This window comes from Musca vetustissima, unplaced genomic scaffold (genome assembly GCF_032173495.1).
Source record: "Musca vetustissima isolate MV318-11 ecotype Yass unplaced genomic scaffold, APGP_CSIRO_Mvet_v1 utg5974, whole genome shotgun sequence".
Lineage (NCBI taxonomy): Eukaryota > Metazoa > Arthropoda > Insecta > Diptera > Muscidae > Musca > Musca vetustissima.
Window position 1 is genome coordinate 96,138 of NW_026889682.1, and position 25,096 is coordinate 121,233.

The 25,096-nt window shown below is 36.2% G+C and overlaps 1 protein-coding gene across 1 annotated transcript; it reads left to right on the plus strand.

Moving 5' to 3' along the window:
* Positions 1 to 5,216: 5,216 nt before the first annotated feature.
* Positions 5,217 to 23,676, plus strand: LOC133337332 (kazrin-A). Its single transcript, XM_061545565.1, has 7 exons — positions 5,217 to 5,424; positions 17,627 to 18,550; positions 19,574 to 19,634; positions 19,711 to 19,904; positions 19,965 to 20,459; positions 20,556 to 20,717; positions 23,528 to 23,676. Exons 1-7 carry the CDS (start codon positions 5,217 to 5,219, stop codon positions 23,674 to 23,676), a joined length of 2,193 nt encoding a protein of 730 aa, XP_061401549.1.
* The last annotated feature ends 1,420 nt before the right edge of the window (positions 23,677 to 25,096 follow it).

Here is a 25,096-nt window from a genome sequence, read left to right on the forward strand (position 1 = left end):
ATACCAATCTAAAGAACAACAAGAGAAAAAGCGTTAAGTTCGGCCGGGCCGAACTTTGGATACCCTCCACCATAATTGTACTGACAAATACATTCAATGAAAATATAGGGAACATATCAAAAAGTGGGCATATATCGATAATTCTACAAACCGATTTATGTAAACCATTATGTGCACCAAATACAATCTTCAGCAATTTTTAATGGGGATTTTTCCTAAAATCTGTAAGATCCAAAAAGTGGACTGATACTGATAACGCATGGTAGAGTATAAAATCCTCAAACTACTGTAATTTAGATTACAAAGTTATATGAGGGTATGCCTAAAGGGGGACCAATATTGATTACATAGTGTAGGAAATAGTGAATATTTCGGGATATCATTATATGAGGGCTATGCCTAATTAATGACCCGTATATGCTAATTTTGAACGCAATATTTTAATTGTTTATCTCAATTCTTTCCTTCAGGAGGTATCACTATATTGAGGAGATGCTTAAATGTCTGTCAATATATTTCATTATCATCATGTTTGAGTTTTCTTTTATCACAATATCTTTATAGTCTTTGTAGGGTAAAAATTGACGTAACGACTACCCAACCGCAACACACGGAACAAATCAGATAACTATTTTAATATAAAAAAGGGGGTTATATGGGGAGTACCCCTAAAAAGGGGTGAATATTAATAATTTTGGGGAGATTTGCTACCATATACGACTACAAAATACCAAATTTCAGTGAATTTCAGCGGTTAAAAATCGCGCTAAAGAACCTCAAAATATAGAAAATTGGGGGTACCCTTATATGGGGGCTACCCGAAAAAATTGACCTATATTTATAATTTTTTGTGGAGACATTTTCTACCCAATAATAACTGAAATTACTAAATTACAGCCAATTCGGTAAAAAAAATCCGGTCAAAACCCCCCAAAAACTGGAAAGTGGGAGGTACTCTTATATGGAGGCTACCAGAAAAAGTGGGCCTATATTTATAATTTTTAGTGGGGAAATTTGGTACATAATAAGAATCCAATGTACCATTTTTCAGCGAATTCGGTTGAAAACCGCGCTCAAGAACCCAAAAATACTGAAAATTGGGGGGTACCCTTATATGGGGGCTACCCGAAAAAATTGACCTATATTTATAATTTTTAGTATAGAGATTTCCTACCCAACAAGAACTCAAAGTACCGAATTTCTGCGAATTCGGTCGAAAAATGCGATCAAACTCCCCAAATGGGCTACCCGTAAATATGGACCCAAATTTATAATTTTTAGTGGAGAGATTTGCTACCCCGATAAGAACTCAATGTACCAAATTTCAGCGAATTCAGTTAAAACCCAGCTCAAGAACCTCAAAATACCGAAAATTTGGGGGGGGGGGGGGTACCCTTATATGGGAGCTATGCCTAAACGTGGACCGATAAAACCCTTCTTCCAACTTGACCTGCTATCTTAATTCGTTTAGACGCTAGAGTGATTACAACAGACAGACGAACAGGCAGACGGACATGGCTATATTGTTATAGAATTTTACGCTGATCAAGAATATATGTCCTTATATTAACTCATTATATGTAACTCATCGAAATAATCCTTATGATTATTTCGATGAGTTACAAACGGAAAAACAAAATTAATATAACCTCCATACTATGGTGGAGGGTATAATAATTAATATATTAGGTTGGGGAAAAAATCTATTATTTTTATATGTACTATAGGAATTTTTTTAACATGCTTCGAAATGTCCGATTTGCACCGTTTTGTTGTATGATTTCTTGTCACTTTAAAGGTAACTTCATAATACCTCTCACATAGAAGTCCTGCTCTCCACTTACAAAAAAACTCTAATATCCGATTTTCACAATCCCTCCCTAGATACAAATTTTTTATCATTAAAGAAATTTTGCAATGCAGGAAAAAGAGGATATCCTTATATGGGGGCTACAGAAAATTTAATCCAGACTGTATGGCGTATGCATTAAAACTTCCCAACCAAGCTCCCGTAGTTTCTGGCGAGTCACTGTAGATGTGTGTGGCCTAGCGTTGTCCTGGTGGAACACGACACCTCTCCTGTTGGCCATTTCTGTCCGATCAGAATATAGTGTTTGCCCATATGGAAGCAACTCATAATAAACTAGTACGGAAAGCAGTAAAGTCGGACGGGGCCGACTATATGATACCCTTCACCACTTTGGGTATATTCAACAGATGAATCCTAACATACATCCCATTTTTGAAGGACCAGTAAAATGAAATAGAGTTGATTCGGGTTCGTCCTTGGGCCAAATAAGTGACCTGTGCCAAATTTCATCCAATTCGGATCATAAATACGACCTGTACTTTGTTTACAAATGCATACCAGAACCTTCGTGGTCGTTTGTCCTGGTTTGGCCACCGTTTTCGCTCAGGGTTATCTTATGTGATCCATTTCTCATATCTAGTCATCTCAAGGCTTCGCAGATGGAAATTCATCATTGAAATTTTATCATTGAAATCGATAAAAATTTAGATATAGCTCCTATGTATATATTTTCATCCGATTTTAAGAAAATTAAACACCAATGCCCCAATATTTCATTCGATTGACACGAAATTGCGCATAGCATATCAAATTGAATCTAGAATGATCTTTGGTACGTGTTATTTCTGTTTTTGATAATATGCTATGCGAATCATCGCATATATGAGCAGCTCCTGTATATACTCATATCATATTGTCGGTCCGACCTACTTTTGAACTTCCCTTACTTGTCTTTGAAAGGGTTGTTTTCTTTTACAACGAGAATTCAAAATATTAAATTATAGCAATTTTATAGTTGAAACACGTGTTCAAACTCCCCAAAATACCGAAATTCAGGATGGCGTTTTATATGGGAGCTAACCTAAAAAGTGGACCAGTTTTAATTGGTAGACTTTCCACTTAGTGAGATACCGAAATACCAAATCAAAGGTGATTTGGTTAAATATGTGACCAAAAGCTCCAAATACTGATGTACCACTATACCGGAACTACCCCGAATGTACCCCCAATTAATGTGAAAGACCTTATCTTGAATATATATAATAATTGTCCCGTCTCCTACTCACCTGTTATGTTTTTTGAGTGGTTATGGACTAAAATTTCGCATTCTCAGACGATAAAATACCAATAATACTGAACGCCCCAATGTTCGGAATTTATACCCTCAGCCTTATGGCTAATGAGGATATATATACTTTGATACGGCAAAAATGTGCCTCATCGAAATATTGATTTTAGACCCCATGTTTCTTTGGACCAAGCCATTTGGGCCGTCCGTCTGTCTTTTCGCCTGGTGCGCACGATAGCTCTTGAAGGGAGTAACCGATTTCAACCAATTTTTGCACAATATAATATTTTTCTTCGAAAATTGGGGAATACCGATCCACTCCTTCTGGTACCTCCAGAAGCTCTAACTTAAATAAATGTATTTTCTTCGAGAAGATACGGAATTATTGAACTGACTGAGATACGGAATTATTATACCCTACACATCTATGTTGTCAGGGTATTATAGCTTTGTGCAACCCCAAGAGTTTGCAACGCCGCGAAATATTGGTCCTAGACCCACCTTTAACTATACCGATCGTCTCATCTCGACTAGCTAAGTCGATCTAGACATGTGTGTCCGTCCGTCTGTCCATTATAATTTGTAAACACGATACAGGCCACAGTTATGGACCGATCTTCACGAAATTTTGCATGTAGGATGGGTTCTCGCCAATGAAGACCCCTATTGTTTTTGGTAAAGATCGGTTAATATTTAGGGGATGACATGGATCAAATACTAAATTTTTGTCGGTTTTTCTAGTCGCTCCAGAGGCCGCAATTATGGTCCGAACATCGTGAAATTTTACATGGAGTAGGGGATCGGGCCAAAGCATGAGCATGCCTCTTCTGATAAAGATCGGTGAATATTTAGCAGGTCAAATGGACCCTGACTTTCGTGTGAAAAATGACAAAATGTTTATTCTATGGCGTATTTATTTATTCCTGAAGGATATTGACCCGAGAAATTGATGGTATATCCAAGAGGAGTAGGTAGACTTTAAGTTGATATCAAATATAATGATGTATCTACTCTGATATGAGAGTTACACTTCAATATTTACAATAGAGGGTGGACCTACAGCGCTGATAGCTTTGAAATTTTCCATAAGGTTCCGGTTATGGTTAGGGACAATTTTTGGTGATGATCTGATACAAATTTTGAGATGAAGTGGACCGAAAACTTAATTTTTTGTGTTTTCGAGTCGATTTATAGGCCACAATTATAAGTCGAACATCACAACACATCCCTCGTTGAAGGGAACCGAACGGACAAAAAATTAGAAGGGCTGTACTGAATATTAGTAATATTCCGAAAATATGTCAGTGTAAGGGAGAGGTGCAGTTGACCTCTCATCGGGCAAGATGTTGCAAATATCACGAAATATTGCCCAGGCTCGTAATAAACCTCCGGAGAAAGTAATAGTTCCGTAGTAGTTGTGTAGGGTATCGTATGGTCTATACTGCTCCGCTCACTGGTTAATGTTAAACTTCGGTGATCTTTAGTGATCTTTATACAAATAATAAGGTAATAGCTTCACTGGATTAAAATGACACCAGTTAAATTTTACTAACACCAAATTGTTTAATTCTATATTTAAACTAACGATTAAAGCTTTAAATCAACGTTGTGTGTGTTTATAAATATGAAATTTAAATATAAATCTGCCACTTTCACGATATTAAAGTTATGCTAGGATTTTAGTACACAAATAAACAAAATAACAAACCTCAAAAGTTGTGCGGAATTCAGCTCAACTATTATTTTTTGTTAAATATAAATTGGGAAAAACAAATAGATTCGCCAAAAAAATCAAATATATACAGCACAATGCACACTCATGTGAACAATCCAACAAAAATTTAATAAAAAAAAAACAAAAAGATAAACTTAAATGAAATTTCGTTCAATAACAAACAAATAAACAAACAAACGAGTAGACAGAGAACTGATGATACCACACACACACATGTTCTGAGCACAAAACTGAACCATATTCAAATTGATTTTTAAATAGTCGACAAAAGGAACGCCAACAATATTTGTTCATTGTCATCATATAACTCGGGACAGCATCAGCCACCGCCACTGCCGCCAACAAAAGACACACGTGCTGTCATAAAAACCATAGAAACCAAAATGGCAACTGGACCTATGACAAAGGTATCAACAACAGCGGCTGCAGCAGCAGCAGCAACCACTTCACCAACTGTGTCACAGACAATGACAGCAACAGTATCATTATCATCGTCATCCTCCTCATCGACATTTTCGAATTTTAACAAACACAACTATTGTGATGGCAATCAAAATAATGATATGATGAAGTCGGTTCAACAACATCCAGGTAAGAGATATAGATGGATGGCGAGTAGAGTCGGGGTAGAGGCCATTTGAACAAAACAACAATATGTAACATAATAAAAGGATATAGAATTTTTTTATTTGGCTACCGCTTTGTATTTTATTTGTTGCTGAGATTTCACTAATGAAAATAACATATTGTTTGCGTTTATTAATTTGTATACCCTTCACCATACTGTGGTACAGGGTATTATGTCTTTGTACATATGTTTGTAACAGGCAATAATAATCGAGATAGACCCATGGTTCCTTTTGAGAATATGCATAGAATCACTTTCTAAATCGATTTATATATGTCCGTCTGTCTGTCCATGTTAAATTGTAAACAAAGTACAGGTCGCATTTATGATCACAATTGGATGAAATTTAGCACAGCTCATTTGTTTGGCCCAAGGACAAACTCTATTGAAATTGGGAAAAATCGGTTCAGATTTAGATATAGGACCCATATATATTTTCGTCCGATTTAAGTGAACCCCAACCATTCTCGATTTTAATTTTTCAAGATTTTCAATGGGCTGGTAAATCAATACCAATGCTTGTTAAGGTTTGCAACTTCGCCCATATATATTTGAAAATTTAAAAGAGAAGAAAAATAACACTGTGCGACACGAACATTTTTCAGGGGTTCTAATGTACCAATTCTGTTTAGTTGGAGTCCCTGGACCACGAAAATACCTTTGATTTTTCTGGGTCACTTCGAAAATTAATTTTATAACGGTAAATATAGAGAAAAACGTGGTTTCATGGATTTTCCATTTGAAACTTGAATAACTTATTTACTTTATAACGGATTTATATTATTCTTTTTTTTATTTCGAAGAGTACAATTTTTCCTTTCAAACAAGATATATATTTGGTAAATCGGTTGAGGATTGGCTGAGTTACAGCGGTTGAAATGTGAAAAAATACGCATAAAATGACAAAATTTATTTTTCTTCGGACTGTACGATGAAATTATGATATCAAGCCATATAAATTTTTTTATATTACGGAGAAGAAAATTAAATTAGCTTTCGAAAATGATAAAAATCAAAAAAATCGGTTAAAAAATGGATGACTTATACGCATTTTTGTATTGATTATATGCATATTCTCTAAAGGAAATATGGTTCTATTTCGTCTCCTTTTGCCTGTTACAATCATAACGGTTTGTAACAGGAAACGATACAGACACATATTTCCTTTAGAGAATATGCATAGATTCAATACAAAAATGTGTATAAGTCATCCATTTTTTAACCGATTTTTTTGATTTTTATCATTTTCGAAAGCTAACTTAATTTTCTTCCCCGTAATATAATAAAATTTATATGGCTTGATATCATAATTTCATCGTACAGTCCGAAGAAAAATAAATTTTGTCATTTTATGCGTATTTTTTCACATTTCAACCGCTGTAACTCAGCCAATCCTCAACCGATTTACCAAATATATATCTTGTTTGAAAGGAAAAATTGTACTCTTCGAAATAAAAAAAGAATAATATAAATCCGTTATAAAGTCAATAAGTTATTCAAGTTTAAAATGGAAAATCCATGAAACCACGTTTTTCTCTATATTTACCGTTATAAAATTAATTTTCGAAGTGACCCAGAAAAACCAAAGGTATTTTCGTGATCCAGGGACTCCAACTAAACAGAATTGGTACATTAGAACCGTTAAAAATTTTTTTTTGTTATTTTGTAGCACAGTGTAATTTACAAAAAAATTTTGTTGTTGTTTTTTGTAATTAAAGAAAAGTTCTTATTTTTGATGGCGGGCATGATAACTCCTCACTGGAATATCGGAATCCGAAAATTCCAACGGTGTTAGAAAGAGTACATATCTGGCTCTCGTATGAACTAGGATTATTGACTTCGCTCTAAAATTAACAAAATGGTGGACCATTGAAAAAATATTTTTGGAAAATCACCGATTTATTACCAAAACCCAAGTTTAAAAACCAGTAAGGAAAGAGGTAAAGTCGGACGGGGCCGACTATATGATACCCTTCACCATTTTGGGTAAATTCAACAGATGAATCTTAACAGACGTCGCATTTTTGATTTTCACGAAACTTAACACACATCATTCTAGACTTTATTCAGTACGTTGTACCAAATTTCGTACAAATCGAAAGATATACAGAGACTTTGATACACCATTTTCCTTAAATCGGACGAAAATATATATGGGAGTTATATCTAAATCTGAACCGATTTTCACGAAACTTAGCACACATCATTCTAGGCTTAATTCAGTACGCTGTGCCAAATTTCGTGCAAATCGAAATATATTTAGGGACATTGGTGCACCATTTACCTTAAATCGGACGAAAATTTATATGGGAGCTATATATAAATCTGAACCGATTTTTATGAAACTTAGCACACACCATTCTAGGCTTAATTAAGTACGCTGTGCCAAATTTCGTGCAAATCAAAAGATATATAGGACTTTTAGATATAGCTCCCTTATATATTATCGATTGATTTTATGTAATTGACGCACCAAGGAACCAATATATGGCTGATAGAAACATAATTAGTATAACCTAACCTGTGACAAGTGATATATATTTTCGTCCGATTTTAGGTAAATGGTGCATTAAACTCCTCATGTTTTTCAGATTGACAAGAAATTTTGCACATCGTACAAAACTTAGCATAGAATAGCGTAACAAACGGATGACATGTTTATGGATTGATCTTAGTCGATTCACATTTCCATAATTATTACATATTTTAGTTCATCCAATTTCATGTTAATGGTCCTGTTTAATATACCCATAGTGGTGAAGGGTATCATATAGTCGGTCCCGTCCGATTTTACGACTTTCCTTACTGGTTTTACTTTAATTCCTTCCTTCTCTCTTTTTTAATTTGCAATTTCGATAAAACATAAAAGCTCATGTTAGAATAAAATTAGTAAAGTTTTGTCTTTGTACTACGTCCCATCACTTAACCTCAACTTTCTATTGCCCTTTAAGCAATTTTTCTAGTTACTGTCACAATGTGATCGTTTTAATTTGACAAAAGTTTACACAATTAAACTTTTTTCCCCGAAAATATTACATTTAGTTATCTTCAATTGCTTAGTTATTATTTCGCAGAAGTTCCAGTTCCACTGTCTTCGCTTCTACAAATAATTACTCAGTAATTAGTTAAATAAACCGACAAAACTTACGAAATAACAAAATTTCGAACTTGTTGCGACACACTTTGTTTCTGTTGTTGTTCCTGGAATTCCTTTACACTTCCTACGAAACTTTCATTATTCTACAAATTGTTAATTACTTTCTGTACTTGTTTTAGTTGTTACTGCTGTTGTTGTAGTTTTTTATAATTATTGTTATATTCATTTTTTGCTGCTTAATTTTTTCACTTTGTGTGGTTTTTTGTTGGATTTTCATTTGGTTTTTTGTTTTTATTCAGCGAGGAACCGAAAAAAAATCCAGCATTGCGTTTCCTTGCCTCTAATTACAATGCTGATGTTTATTTTGCCATGAAATGTAAAGAGTTTTATTAAATTTTCTGTACGTGTCTCTCGTTGTCTATTGTGCTGGTTGTGAATGATGTTTTTGTTTTGCTGGGTGTTTTTTTTTTATTATTGCTCTATTGTCCATTTCATTGCACTTTGTTTGTGTGTATGTTCGTGTTTTTGTTTTCCATCACTAGTTTCGCTTTTTTTCTGTTCACATAAAATAAATAAAGTTTTTAATTAAATATTTATGTTGTGCAGCAAAAAACGTCAGGATTATTAGTTCGGAATATACATATTTTTTTTATTTCGATAATTCCATACTTCTGTGCATTCACATAAACTGTGAAATTTAAAAAAAAAGAAACATTGCAAGGATTTCTGTTGCAATTGAAGTTATGCATTCGTAATGACCCTGTGGCGTATGAATATTATTGAGAGCAAAGCTGAGCAGGAAATCAATATAAATCATACGCACCACATGGAGTAGGCAAACAAGAAAATTGGGGTGAAGCAAAAAAATCAAGATAAAAACAATTATGCCATACAATTAAAAACACCAGATGGAATATATAAAAACCGTAGTTTTTGTATGACTTCCGGCTAAACACATTTGTAATAAACTATATATTTAAAAACCAGTATGTGAATCGACTTAGATCTATCTATAAACATGTCATTCGATTATTATAATCGGACAAAAGTATGTAAATCGACTTCAAACAAATTTCAATAGGTCATCAATAGGTCTGTGCTTCTAGAAAACGCAACAAAGTAATTCTATGCTCAATTTTGTACGTTGTGTAAAATTTGGTGTCAATCTGACAAACATGAGGAGTCTGATGTCTAATTTACTTAAAATCGGGCGAAAATACATATGGAAGTTATATCGTAATATGAACCGATTTCAACGAAAATTGTCACAGCTTTGGTAATGCTTATTTCAGTACGTTTTGTTTCTATCAGCCATATATTGGATCCTTGGTGCGCGAATTACTTAAAATCAATCTATAATATAACTGAGCTATATCTAAATCTCAACCGAAACTTGGCAGACATCAGTCTGGACTAAATTCAGTACGCTATGCCATATTCGGTGCAAATCGAAATTTGGAAAAATCTGACGAAACTATATATGGGAGCTATATCTAAATCTGGACCGATTTTCACGAAACTTGGCAGACATCACTTTACGCTCAATTCAGTACGTTATGCCGAATTTCGTGCAAATCGAAGGATATATAGGGACTTTGGTGCACCATTTACATGAAAGCGGACGAAACTATATATGGGAGCTATATCTAAATCTAGACCGATTTTCACGAAACTTGGCACACATCAGTCTAGACTTAATTCAATACGCTACGCCAAATTTCGTGCAAATCGAATGATATATAGGGACTTTGGTGCACACTATATATAAACTCGGACGAAACTATGTATGGGAGCTATATCTAAATCTGGAGCGATTTTCTCGAAACTTGGCAGACAATACTCTACGCTCAATTCAGTACATTATGCCAAATTTCGTGCAAATCGAAAGATATATAGGGACTTTGGTGCACCATTTACATGAAATCGGATGATACTATATATTGGAGCTATATCTAAATCTGCACCGATTTTCACGAAACTTGGCAAACATCAGACATCTACGCTCAATTCAGTACGTTATGCCAAATTTCGTGCAAATCGGCAGATATATAGGGACTTTGGTGCACCATTTACATGAAATCGTAGGATACTATATATGGGAGCTATATCTAAACCTGAACCGATTTTTATGAAACTTTGCACACACCATTCTAGAGTTAATTCAGTGCGCTATGACAAATTTCGTGCAAATCGAAAGATATATAGGGTCTTTGGTGCACCATTTACATGAAATCGGACTAAACTAGATATGGGAGCTATATCTAAATCTGAACCGATTTTTCCCAATTTCAATAGGGTTCGTCCTTGGGCCAAATGAATGAGCTGTACCAAATTTCATCCAATTCGAATAATAAATGCGACCTGTACATTGTTTACAATTTAACATGGACAGACGGACGGACGGACGGACATGCGTAAATCGACTTAGAAAGTGATTCTATGCATCTATGCATATTATCAAAAGGAGCCATGTGTCTATCTCAATTCCTTTTGCCTGTTACAAACATATGCACAAAGACATAATACTCTGTACCACAGTGTGGTGAAGGGTATAAAAAGTAGTTATATTAAGGAATATATGTTTGTATATGAATTTCACGTAGAATATTACAAATGAAATGTAGTGCACATATATTAAAACAATTGTAAATAATGAAACACATTTCCTGTGTTTGTTTAAGTCAACATCATGCAACGATGACGTTTTAAATTATCGCTCTAAGGCGAATAAAAGTATATACAGTTTAATATGATCGAAAATGGGACTCATCAAAATATTGGGTACAGTTGGGATGAGAACGAAGGGAACGTTTTAGTCCAAGCTTTGCACATTTCTTTCCTGACTTAGATTAAGCTCGAATCCATTAATCCCCTCCAGTAAAAAATTAATTTTATAAAATCATGCGAACGATTTTAACCAATCTTTGCACGACCTATTAGCTTTACCAAAACTAGATCAAGTTCAAAGGTGGGACCCATGGGTTCTCTCCTTTTGGTAACTCCAAAAGAGTGTCAATATTTTTTAGAAACTTTTAAATTTCATTTGAACTTTAAATCCGAAATCTCTTTCATAAACACATATACTTTATATATATATATATATATACTAGCAAAGTACCCGCTACTTCGTATGCGGAACAGGAATAAAAAAATATTTCATATGGAAATCGTTGTACTATAGTTCTGAATTCCACCTCTATTCGTATATTTAATATCAAGTTTATTACCATTAAGTACTCTTCATACACATAAGCACTATTTTCCGAAATTCACACATTAGCAAAAACGTACAGGTTGCACATGTAATTCCATTTAGAACTTTTGGAACACATAATTATACATTTTCAAGACTACCTCTATACCGTCACCTCCACTAAATTTAGTACCAAAAACCCTTTGGTCCTTCTTTCTAACTCTCTGTCAATGACCAACATTCTAAATTTTAGGTTTCCAGCTCTCTCCGTTACCCAAATTCAAATTATTCCAAATTTAGTGAATTTTCTATTCTATTTACTATTGGTACACATAAATTCGAGTTTCCAAAGTTGTCTCCATAGCTCAATACTACACTTGAACAGTAATTTTAATTAAAAAATTCGGGAGTCCAGCTCTATCCGTTCACACGTAATCAAGTTTTACCAAATAAAGTACTATTTAGTACACATAGGTAATATGCTTCCATATATCAATTCTATATTCAAACATCAACCATCAGTCCAAATTATGGGTTTCCAGCTCTCTCCGTTCACCCAAATCCATCTAGTGCCGTTTAGTACTTTTCGTACACATAAATACGAGTTTCCAAAGATGTCTCTATAGCTCAATCTTCAACAGAAATCTTAATTCCAAATTTCAGGTTTTCAGTTCTATCCTTTCAAGCAACATCCAAATTGTACTAAATTTAGTACCATATATACCTTTCGTACCAATAAGTACGAATTTCATAATCTACCTCAGTCCTACACTCCAACAGTCATTTTAATTCCCAATTTGAAGACTTCAGCTCAATCTGTTCACCTAAATCCAACTTCCACCAAATTTAGTACCATTTAGTACTTTTCGTACAAATAAGTACTATTTTTTAAAGCTAATTCCGATTATCACGATTCCATCTCTACACACTCAACTGAGAGTAATTAGTACGGAATTTAGTACAATTTTACACTTTTATACACATAAGTACGAATGTCTTAAACCATTTCCGTACATCAACACCACTTCCCAACCTGAACTAAATTCAGTAAAGTTTAGTACCTTTAGTACACTTATAGGTCGAATTTCCAAAAACCCTTTTGCACATATTTCTAACTTTCCATTAGTGACCAACATTCCATTTCTAGGTCTTCACGTTCGCTAATAAAAAGGGTACCATATTTGGTACATTTTAGTACTTTTCGTACCCTTCTACTTCCAACAAAACTTCCTGCATACCCCGATCCTACACCCTCATAATGATTTCAAATTCAAATTTAAATGTACCAAATTTAGTACAGAGTAGTACGAATTTCCAATACTTCTTACTAAACCCACAGTTATCCTAAATCCAAGTTTTAGAATTCCAACTCTATCGGTTCATCCACAATTCAATTTGTACCAAATTTAGTACACTGTAGTACGAATTTCCAAAACTTCCTACTTAACCTAAACCTACACTCCACAGTGATCCTAATTCCAAGTTTCAGAATTCCAACGCTATCGGTTCACTCACAATCCAAATTGTACCAAATTTAGTACATAGTAGTACCAATTTCCAAAACTTCCTACATACCCCAATCCTACACCCCCACAGTGATCCTAAATCCAAGTTTCAGGATTCCAGCTCTATCGGTTCATCCACAATTCAATGTGTACCAAATTTAGTACACTGCTCTATCCGTTCATAAATAATCAAGTTGTACCAAATATAGTACCATTAAGAACACATTAGTACTATGCTTCCATATCTCAATTATATATTTTAACAGCAACCATTGTTTCAAATTTAAGGTTTCCAGCTCTCCCCGTTCACCCAAATCCAAATTGTACCAAATCTAGTACCGTTTAGTACTTTTCGTACACATAAATACGAATTTCCAAATATGTCTCTCGGTATAGCTCAATCATTAACATAAATAGTACGAATTTCCAAAACTTCCTACATACCCCAATCCTACACAACTACAGTGATCCTAACACAAAGTTTCAGGATTCCAGCTCTATTGGTTCACCCACAATTCAAATTGTACCAAATTTAGTACATAGTAGTACCAATTTCCAAAACTTCCTAAATACCCCAATCCTACACCCCCACAGTGATCCTAAATCCAAGTTTTAGGATTACAACTCTTTCGGTTCACTTACAATTCAAATTGTACCAAATTTAGTACACAGTAGTACGAATTTCCAAAACGTCCCACTTAACCCAAACTTTCACCCCCAGAGTAATCCTAAATCCAAGATTCCAATTCAAATTGTACCAAATTTAGTACACATTAGTAAAAATTTTTAAAACTTCCTACATATCTCGATCTTACACCCCAACAGTGATCCTGACTCCAAATTTCACGATTCTAGCTCTATTGGTTCGCATAAAATTCAAATTGTACCAAATTTAGTACCATTTAGTACCCATGAATATAAATTACTGAAAAAAATTCCAAAACTACGTACATTACCAATCCTACACTCCGACGGTAATGTTAATTTCAAATTTCAGGATTCCAGCTCCAAATTAAATTTGTACCAAATATAGTACCATATAGTACTTTTCGTACACATGAGTCCACGCTTCCAAAACCATCTCCTTAAATGGACTCTACATCTCATCCCTAATTCGCATTCCAAATTTCAAGTTTTTAGCTCTATCAATTCACATGCTACGAAATTGTACAAAATTAAGTACATTTTAGTACTTTTCGGATATTTATAGTTCGAATTTCCAAAAACCCGTTGGTACATCTATCCTACACTCAGCGACCACCAATCCAAATTTCAGAGTTCTAGCTCTACCGGTTCGCCAAATACAAATGGTATCACATTTAGTACTTTTTAGTACTTTTCGTACCGTTCTAGTACGAATTTCCAAAAACGCTTTTGTACATCTTCCCAACTTTTCATCAGTGACCCACATTCCAAATTTCAGAATTCTAGCTCTTCCCGTTCGCCTAATACAAAGGGTACCATATTTGGTACATTTAAGTACTTTTCGTACCCTTCTAGTTCGAATTTCCAAAAACCCAGCCTTATCTCACGCCTACACACCAACACCAACCCACACTCAAAATTTCAAGCTTCTAGCTTTAGCCGTTTCGTCTGGGCGATGATCTGTCAGTCAGTCACTCACTCACTTAACACTAAGCTCTTTTATATATATAGATATACTTTATGAAACCTCTGTGTAATTCAGAAAACCTCCGTAAACTTGACGAATGTTTCTAAGTCCTTAAGAGCTGAAGGATTATTAGTAGACCTTTAAACAAGTTTAATGGTGTCAATCACATGATCTCGGTGGCCACTTGATATCGCCACGATGAGAAATTAAGCGTCCAGGAAATGTCTCTTACAATAAAGCCATATTCGTTCGAGTTATGTGTCTCCGTCTTGTTGAAACCATATATTCTCCATGTCGTATCCTTCAACAGCAGGCAATAAAGTATTCGGTAATCATATTATCACAACGATCCGAACTAACGGTGACAGTGACATCTTCATTTTCGAAAAATGTAGGCCCAATCACGCCTTCGGACCACAAAGCACAGCAAACATTGACTATTTCTGAATTTTATGATTTTTCTATTAATTGAGGATTCTCAGAACCACAATTACGACAATTTTATTTATTAACATACCCACAGGGACAGATGCCTGTCTCACTGAGAACAAAGAGCAATCGAAACATTCTCCACACCATCGACGTTTTTATAGTAGGGTCTGATCATTTTTATTCATTGTGAAATAGTTAAGCGACCCTTTTTGTCAAAATAAGACCTTCAACTTAAAGGAAAAATTGATTTATCAACTTAGTTTGACAAATGTATACTTTTCTTATATTTTGAAACCACTAAATGCACCACCCTGTTTATATGTGAGCTATATCTAAATCTGAACCGATTCCAAAGAAACTAACCACATAAAAGTGTTGAGAAATTTCGTCTCAATCGGACAAACTGTGGGAGTTTGGAGTACTTACTTAGCTGGCTTGTTACAAAACGGTTGTTCCACAAGCCGAGCTTAAAAAAGATATTCAAGCCCGTCGGTCTTGTGCGCATCTCCTTCAATTTGAAAGACCACGTTCCAAGATGTTGTTTTCTACTTGGTCTTTCCATCTAATTCGTGGCCTTTCCCTTCTAAGCTCGTTTTATATGCCTTTTGAGCTGGGGCATTCTCATTCAGTCGCACAACATGAAACTGCCTTTGTCCATGTCCGCGTATAAATTGTAAACCACGTAGTTCATACGACGCCGATATTCACCGTTGACGCTGATTGGCCCGTACATCTTTCGGAGAATTTTTCATTCAAACACCCCAAAAGCTGCCTCATCTGCTTGCGCATGTACCCATGCTTTAGATCCATAAAACATCACGTGTAGTATCAGCATCATGTAAAGTATGAGTTTAGTTTGGCGGGTAGTGGCCTTGTTTCTAAACTGCTTACTTAGACCATAGTAGCATCTGTTGGCCATCACCATACTTCTCCGAATTTCAAAACTGATGTCATTCGTTTTATTTATGGCGGTACCAAGGTATATAAAGTCTTTAACTACCTCGAAGCTACAGAAGACTAGCCTTGCGCTTTTGTCTTCTCGCCGTTTACTGCCAGACCCACTGTGGCAGACTCCTTTTCAATTTGTTCAAAGGTGGCTGTTACCGCTCGCAATGTTCGACCCATTATATCGCTGTCATCGGCGTAGGCGAGTACCTTGTGTTGTTTGGTGTGCAGAGTACCATTTCTGTTCATCTTTGCGTCTCGTAGGACTTTTCCAGTAGGATATTAAAAAACATCACACGACAAACTGTCACCTTGTCTGAATCCTCGTTCGGTATTGAAGGGCTCCGGTAGGTCCTTTCCTACTTTAACTGCTGATCTTGTGCCACTTAAAGTTGTCCTGCATAGCCGTATTAATTTTGCAGGAATTGCCTTAAACACCTCTGAACGGATAGGACTGTCGAATGCTGTTTTATAGTCGCCGAATAGGTGGTACGTGTGGATTTGCCAGGTCTGAAGCCGCATTGGTATAGTCCAATAACGTCATTGACCATTGGCTTCAGTCGTTCACACAGCACGCTGGATAGCACTTTATATGCGATGGGAAGGAGACTTATTCCTCTATAGTTGGCACATATCGTCTTGTCTCCTTTTTTGTTCACGCTGCTGAGGTTCCAATCATTGGGCATGCATTCCTCTAGCCGAATTATACTAAGCAGCTGGTGCATGGTAGTGCTCCGCTCCTTGTATCGATCGAACATCTAATACGCTGCATGAATGCCTTCCGTCTATCACAACATGATCAGTTTGATTTCTCGTTGCTTTATCAGGAGAAATCCAGGTGGCTTCGTGTATATCGATATGCTTGAATCTGATGCTGCTAACTACCATGTTTTTTGCTGCCGCGAAGTCAATCAAAATCATGTCGTTGTCGGATGTTTCTTCATGAAGGCTGAATTTTCCAACGGTGGGACCAAAGATATTTTTCCCTTCCGATTTGTTATTGTTATTTTGTCAGATGTACTCTCTAAAGACAATTTTCAATATGGGGTCATAGGTCCTCACAGTTATATACGAATCTTTAACTAATGTACATATAGTCCTTCCTCCTGAATTTTTATTTTTTGTTCATCACGAGGAAAGATATAAATAGATGGGATGGTCAAATTTATTACCTTCTCCACCAGGGATTGGCTAGCTTGTTCTTTTATTTGTAACTCATTTTGATACCTTGCATGGAATTTTAATTTTTATTTTTCATTTTATATTTTATGTGCATATAATAAAAAATTAAATAGATTACAAATATTGAAGAAAATAAATATATCAAACTGCTAATTAAGACTTTAATTTTAAATTCCCTCTGAATTTTCTTCCATTACAGATTCCCCAACAAAATTACGTGAGGAAAACGAACGACTAAATGCCGAACTCCACAGACTGCGAAAGCTACTCGAAACCTCTCCCGAGGGTGCTGTCGGCGGTATTGATCTCTCCGATTCGAATAGTTGTGGCGATGGACAATCAACAGATGGCAGTAGTTCAAATACCCAACAACGTATCGATCGTTTGGAACAAGAATTACGATCGGCTAAAAATCAATTAATGAATTTACGCATCGAAAGGAAAAAACTGCGAAGTGATAAAAATGAACTAGTCGGTCAGGTGAAGCAGTTATGTGCCTCATTACAAGAAAAAGAACAAGAACTGAGAGATTTCATACGTAACTATCAAGAGCGGGTACGAGAATCCGAATCGAATAATGCCAAGCTGTCGGGTGATCGTGAACGTGAACGTTGGCAGCTATTGAAACAGGCCAGAGATGAGGCAGAAAGATCGTTGTCCTTGGCCCAGCAGTTGAGTGCCCGAGATATGCAGTTGCAGAAGTTGCAGGAACAACTGCAAAGGCAAATGGCTGGCCAAGGTTGTATGTCCGATCAGGAGAGTTTGTTGTCATTTGCCCCACTCACCCCACCCTCAGCAACATCGGGCCTAATGAATGCACAAATGAATAGTGGTGCCGGTAGTAGTGGAGGTCCGGGTAGTGGTGGTTCCAATATGGCCACATATCGTAACGATGACAGTGGGCGTGGTAATTCAAATTCCCTATCCGCGTTCAGTAATAGTTCGGGTAATACTGCGGGTGATCGTAATTCCTGTTCAAATGATTCCGCCTTGCGTAATAACAGTGATCGTGAAAGTACCGGTGGTGATATGAATTTCAGCGATGGTGTGTCGGATAATGGACCATGCATTACCGTCGATCCGGATAGTATATCGCTAGTGTCTAGTCAAAATATGTATCAATGTAAGTGATAGTTTTTTTTTTGTAATTTTTTTTATAAAAATTTGGTCAGTTTTTTATTTTTATTTTATATCCTACACAACTATGTTGTCAGGGTATTAAAGCTTTGTGCAGCCCCAAAAGTTTGTAAAGCCACGAAATATTGGTCCTAGACCCACCTTTATGTATACCGATCGTCATATCTCGACTAGCTGAGTCGATCTAGACATGTGTGTCCGTCCGTCTGTCCATTATAATTTGTAAACACGATACAGGCCACAGTTATGGACCAATCTTCACGAAATTTTGCATGTAGGATGGGTTCTGGCCAATGAAGACCCCTATTGTTTTTGATAAAGATCGGTTAATATTTAGGGGATGAAATGGATCAAATACTTTATTTTTGTCCCATTTTCTGGTCGCTCCAGAGGCCGCAATTATGGCCCGAACTACGCGAATTTTCACATGGAGAAGGGGGTCGGGCCAAAGAATAAACATACCTGTTTTTATAAGGATCGGTCAATATTTAGCGGGTCAAATGGACCCTGAGTTTTTTGTGAACAATGGCGTCCTGAAGGACATAGACCCGAGAAGTTGATAGTATATCCAAGAGGAGTGTTTGACCTTTAAATTGATACAAATCATATTGTGGTAGGTACTCGGATGCGGGAGTTACTCTTAAATATTTACAGTTGCTTACGTATTCATATATTATTTAGTAACCTATTATCACACTTTAGGGCAGATATATAGCCTGATCGCTTTGAAATGTTCCATGAGGTTCCAGTTATGGGCAACGACAACGCCTAAAATGTTGAAGTGGGCCGAAACTTAATTATTTGTACTTTTCGAGTCGAAAGCCGAACATCACAACACAACCTACGGTGAAGGGAATCTGGACAAGTAATTAGAGGGGCTGTACTGATTATTAGTAACCTGCTCCGCTCACTGGTTGATTATAATATATTAAATTGTTTAAAATTCAGATAGCTCTTTTAACCTTGCGTCGGAAATTTAATCCATTACCTTTTTTATTTCCTCCCACAGATGGTACACCCAAAGAAAGAAGTCCAACTTTATCTCCCCTGAATTCGGCAGCATATTCCAGGTAAATAAAAATGATTTATGTCTTATTCTCAATTTTTTAATCTCACATTTCCGAATTTGGCATCACACCCATAAAGATCGGTGGAACAATTAGGATCACCAGTTGATTCCGAGGGACCAGGAGCGGTGGCTCGTAAATATCCTCCCAAAACTTCGGGTACAACATTGGGTGCCCGCAATGGTCGTGGTGGCACTTGGGGTAGTATATCAAGGGTCTTCGCCAGATCAAGGAATAAAAACAAGGCTTTATCCTCAGATGGGGCCAATGAATGTAAGTGAAGAAAGGAACACTAAAACTGAACAAAATAATTGAAAAATAAAATATTTACAGTTAATGATTACGCTTGGAGTCCCCTCTCCGAAGAGGGTTATGCAGAAAAGCTACGCCTATTGCGTGAAGCCTCCCAACTACCCATGGAAAGATGGCGTGCCTCTCAGGTCCTAGCATGGTTGGAGGTTGCACTTGGTATGCCTCAATACAGTTCACGTTGTGCTGAAAATGTTAAAAGCGGTAAGGTACTATTGGAACTTAACGATATGGAGTTAGAAGCTGGCTTAGGTTTGGCCCACCCAATGCATCGTAAAAAACTACGACTGGCCATTGAAGAACAACGTCGCCCTGAAATGGTACGCTATCCAATGATAACCCAATTGGGTCATACATGGGTTGCCTCCGAATGGCTACCCGATATTGGTTTACCCCAGTATGCTGAATCGTTCCTGCATTCCCTGGTTGATGCCCGCATGTTGGATACCCTATCGAAAAAGGAGTTGGAAAAGTTTTTGGGTGTAACAAGGAAATTTCATCAGGCCAGTATTGTGCATGGTAAGGAGGAGGGAGGATAAGGGTAGAAAATTGTCTCAAAATGTAACGAAATTTATTTAATATTTTTTTGGTTTGTTGTTGTTGTTTTCTTTTAAGGTATTCATGTCTTGCGCATTGTAAAATATGATCGTCAAAATTTGGCCATGCGCCGAGTCCAATCGGAAAATGTGGATACCGATCCAATAGTATGGACCAATCAACGTTTCATACGTTGGGCACGCTCCATTGATTTGGGCGAATATGCCGATAATCTTAAAGGTAAGTTATAGCCATAACTAAACAGCCTTTCTCCATGAAAAATGCTTGTTTTTTTATAAATTAAGGTCCACATATTTATTTAAGATAGGATTTTTTAATCGGTGTTGTTGGTTATTTAGGTTAAAAAGTGCCTTGGAATTGAATAATAAATATCTAAATCAATTTGAAGCAAACTTGACATAGTAATTTCAGACTCCATTCGGCACTCTTTGCAAAATGTTGTCCCAATCGGGTGGACGTAGCACCATTAATATGCAAAATAATGTCATTCTAGGCCACGTTGGAAGAATATGCAATGCTTTGGGGCATCATTTACATAAAACGGTACGAAAAAATATTAATATGGAAGCTACAGCTAAATCGATACCGACTTTAAGCCAACATATCAAATTCTCTGTCAATCGAAAAACGTAGTTGTTTTTTGAGTAGATTTTCAATCACGTTTAACATATATATTTCCAGACTTTATTCGACACATGTGTGATCTTCAAAATGTCTCCGACACACAAAATATCTCTGTAGAGGTATTCTATATTATTGTGATCTCTAAAAGAACTTCTGTCTACTTAGACTTTTTGAAAATCATCCCGATATAGAAGGTAAAAATAAGATATAGTGTCAAAACCTATTGAAGGTCTTCTTAGAAAATCTCAATAGGTTCTTCGGAGAGATCTCTGGAATAAATTCTGCAAATTGAAATCCCTGCGAAGATCTTCGGTCTATAAATAGTATATCGAAGATTTATCTTCTATAGCAAGCTTCTCAAATAACCTCATACTCTAAAAGACCTTCTTATGAGACCTGTATAAGGTTTTCCCCTTATGGAACACCTCTAGAAGGTATTTGGTATTTTGTCACGTCATGCGTCGGAAAGAAAATCGGAGTAAGGCCTTTAATAAAACTAAAAAAACGGTTTTTATATATGAGGGCTCTGTGAAAACATGGACCTATATGAACTTTACAAATTACAGCCACAGATGTAAGCACACAAGACTAGGACCCTTACAACACCTAAAATGAACCGAAACCTTTATTCGAAAACTATGTAAAAATACCATATTTTCCGCGATGCGATTTTTTAGCCCCTGAAAATCAAAAAATAAGGGTGTATTTGGGGGCCAATGTAAAATCAGGGGCTGGACAGTATTTTAGCGTTCCAAAACATCGCATGCTGCCTCTAGGGCCTTAGGTTAGCTTGAAAAGAGGGTTGGTTTACCATCACATGTCCAATATTAGGACAGTATTTTAGCCTTCGAGAACTTCGCATGCTGCCTCTAGGGCCTTAGGTTAGGTTGAAATGAGGGTTTGTTGTACCATCACATGTCCAATATTAGGACATACACTTAAACCTGTTATGGAACTTACTGTGCGGTCTAGAAAAGAAAGGATGTTGGAAAAAGTCATGTTAGGATTTGACTCTCACTCACACCCCCTTAGGTATGTTATTTCACGAAAGATGTCAATTGGGTCCGAAAGCTCTACAACAGACGCTTCCCTCGCACCCAATCTTGTGTAAGTGGGCCTGAAAGCTTTTATGTCCTGTCAGTCTGCTGATTTCTTTTTTTGTTTAGCATTAAGATCCGATGTGTCATATCCTCATTTGAATGTTTGTGTTTTCCCCAATCCCCTTGGGTTTCCGTCCCGTGGGCTTCTCAGTTTTACATACGTTGCACTAAAAGGTTTGACATTATTTACATTCCGTCAGGTTGGTTTGTAGCACTTCTGGCGAGTATATTTGCTATGTCATTTCCTATTATTCCTATGGCCTTCAATACACCTAGCAAAGAAGTTTTTTTTTCGAGAGAACCAGAGAATGTTCCGCCAGGAGTTATTTGACCCTCCAAGAAACTTAAATGCCTTAAAATAGTGCATTAAATGGGGATATATTCGTATATGAGGGCTACATCTAAATAAGAACTCGAAATTTTCTGCGATAACGTCGTTTCGGAGAACCCGAAATGTCAAAATAAAGAATTTTTTCAAGGACCATTCCAAGGGGAGGATTTAAAAAAGGATAATTTCAAGTTAAGGATTTTTTAAAGAATAATTCCATTCCAAGGAGTTGAAAGGAAAGAATACTTTTCGTCTACGACAAATAATTTGAATTGTTACAAACGAAATGAACAACACACTCCATGTTTCAGTCGAGACTATATCTATCACATGGGATTTTAAAACTTAAGAGTATTGACTTTGAACAAAAAAAAATAGTTTCATATATCCCCGCTTATGTGCTTCGCGTATTATACATATTTTAAGGACCAAAAATTACAGACAATTTGGGTTATCCCAATTTTGGAGATTATTTCATTGGTTCACACAGTAGATTTTCTCTCCCAAATGTCAAAGGTTCCCTGCAATATTTATTATTATACCATGAGGAATAATTTTCCCAAATTAAATTTTCTGTCTCCCGTTTAAAGTGCCAATTGCCAACAATATGAATCCAACATTCAATTATACATCATTAACGTATATATGCTGACTAGTGACATCACGTCAATAACACCCTTCAGCCCCCTTTTTTGTTCTCCACAAACTGTCGAACCTATCCAATATCATGACGTATAATGATAATTGTAATGCAATACCTCAATCATATAATCTGACATAATTGCTGTCATCGTAATTATGTCTAATTATGTATTATTCGTGAACACATACACACACACACATGTAAAATGTCCAGTTTTACAGGCAATAACCACAGCAACATCGACAACAACAGGCATCATCACACCCAAAACTGAATTGTTATTATTTATTTCCATTATTATTACTATACTGATTGTTATTATCCGCTTTTACAGATAGCGGCGTACATGGGGGCTTAGTTGTATTGGAACCATCGTTTTCGGGCGATACAATGGCCACAGCATTGGGTATTCCGCCCTCAAAGAATATCATACGACGACATTTATCAACGGAATTTGATGCATTAATTTTACCCGCCAGGTAAGCGAAACTACATAACAATCAAAATAATAATAATAATGCTACTAGTAGTAATGAAATAAAAACATCATACCAAAAAATATTAAATTATCAATATGTATGTAGGATTATGTATAGGTTTTTGTATTATTATTATCTGTATGTATTATTGTGAAACTCAACCCGAATTTTTCTCTCCCTCCTTTTTCTGTTTTGTAATTGCACATAAGTTACTACTAACCGTTTCTCTTTTTGTTTTTGTTATTTTCATGTTCATAAATATGTATAATAATTGTACGTATATATGTGTATTTCATAATTTTGTGCGTGTGTGTGAGTGTGTATGTGAGTGGGTGAATGAAAGGAATGAATGTTTGTATGGTTACCATGGGGAATAAATGAAATCCGTGCTCCATCCATAATTATTCATCTGTGTCTAGTTGGATGATTGTGTGTGGTGCGAATGTGGGTGTGTGTGTTAGTATGCGTGTACGAGTGTATGAAAGGAATTGTGTTTGTATTCATTCTTAGTCAAGATGTGAGTAGTAATAATTATATCTAATACTCATAATTTCATAACGTAATGGGCAATTCCAAATATATTTGACCTATTTAAATTCTTCATTCAATAGAGGATTTCTAGAATGGAGCTGAAGAAACGGGAAGCTTTAAGAGATTTTCAATATATAGAAGAGGTTTTCCAGAGTTTTTCAATACAGAAGGTTATTATACCCTACACAACTATGTTGTCAGGGTATTATAGCTTTGTGCAGCCCCAAAAGTTTGTAACGCCGCGAAATATTGGTCCTAGACCCACCTTTAAGTATACCGATCGTCATATCTCGACTAGCAGAGTCGATCTAGACATGTGTGTCCGTCCGCCTGTCCATTATAATTTGTAAACACGATACAGGCCACAGTTATGAACCAATCTGGCTAATGAAGGCCCCTATTGTTTTTGGAAAAGATCGGTTAATATTAAGGGGATGAAATGGACCAAAAACTTTATTTTTGTCAGGTTTTCTGGTCGCTCCAGAGGCCGCAATTATGGCCCGAACTTCGCGAATGTTTACATGGAGAAGGGGATCGGGCCAAAGAATAAGCATGCCTATTTTGATAAAGATTGGTCAATATTTAGCGGGTCAAATGGACCCAGACTTTTGTGTGGAAAATGACAAAATTCTTATTCTATGGCGTATATATTTATTTCTAAAGCACATAGACCCGAGAAGTTGATAGTATATCCAAGAGGAGTGGTTTACCTTTACATTGATACCAATTGCATTATCGTGTGTACTCGGATGTGGGAGTTACACTTAAATATTTACAGGTCCTTTCGTATTCATATATTATTTAGTAACGCATTACCACACTAGAGGGCGGAAATATATCGCAGATCGCTTTGAAAGCCGGACATCGCAACACAACCCACGATGAAGGGGATC

Excerpts from the sequence above, each read along its gene's own strand:
- LOC133337332 (XM_061545565.1), top strand. The coding sequence starts at position 5,217 with ATGGCAACTGGACCTATGACAAAGGTATCAACAACAGCGGCTGCAGCA. Across the intron at positions 19,635-19,710 it reads AATTCGGCAGCATATTCCAG|ATCGGTGGAACAATTAGGAT; the intron begins GTAAATAAAAAT and ends ACACCCATAAAG. Across the intron at positions 20,718-23,527 it reads ATATGCCGATAATCTTAAAG|ATAGCGGCGTACATGGGGGC; the intron begins GTAAGTTATAGC and ends CCGCTTTTACAG.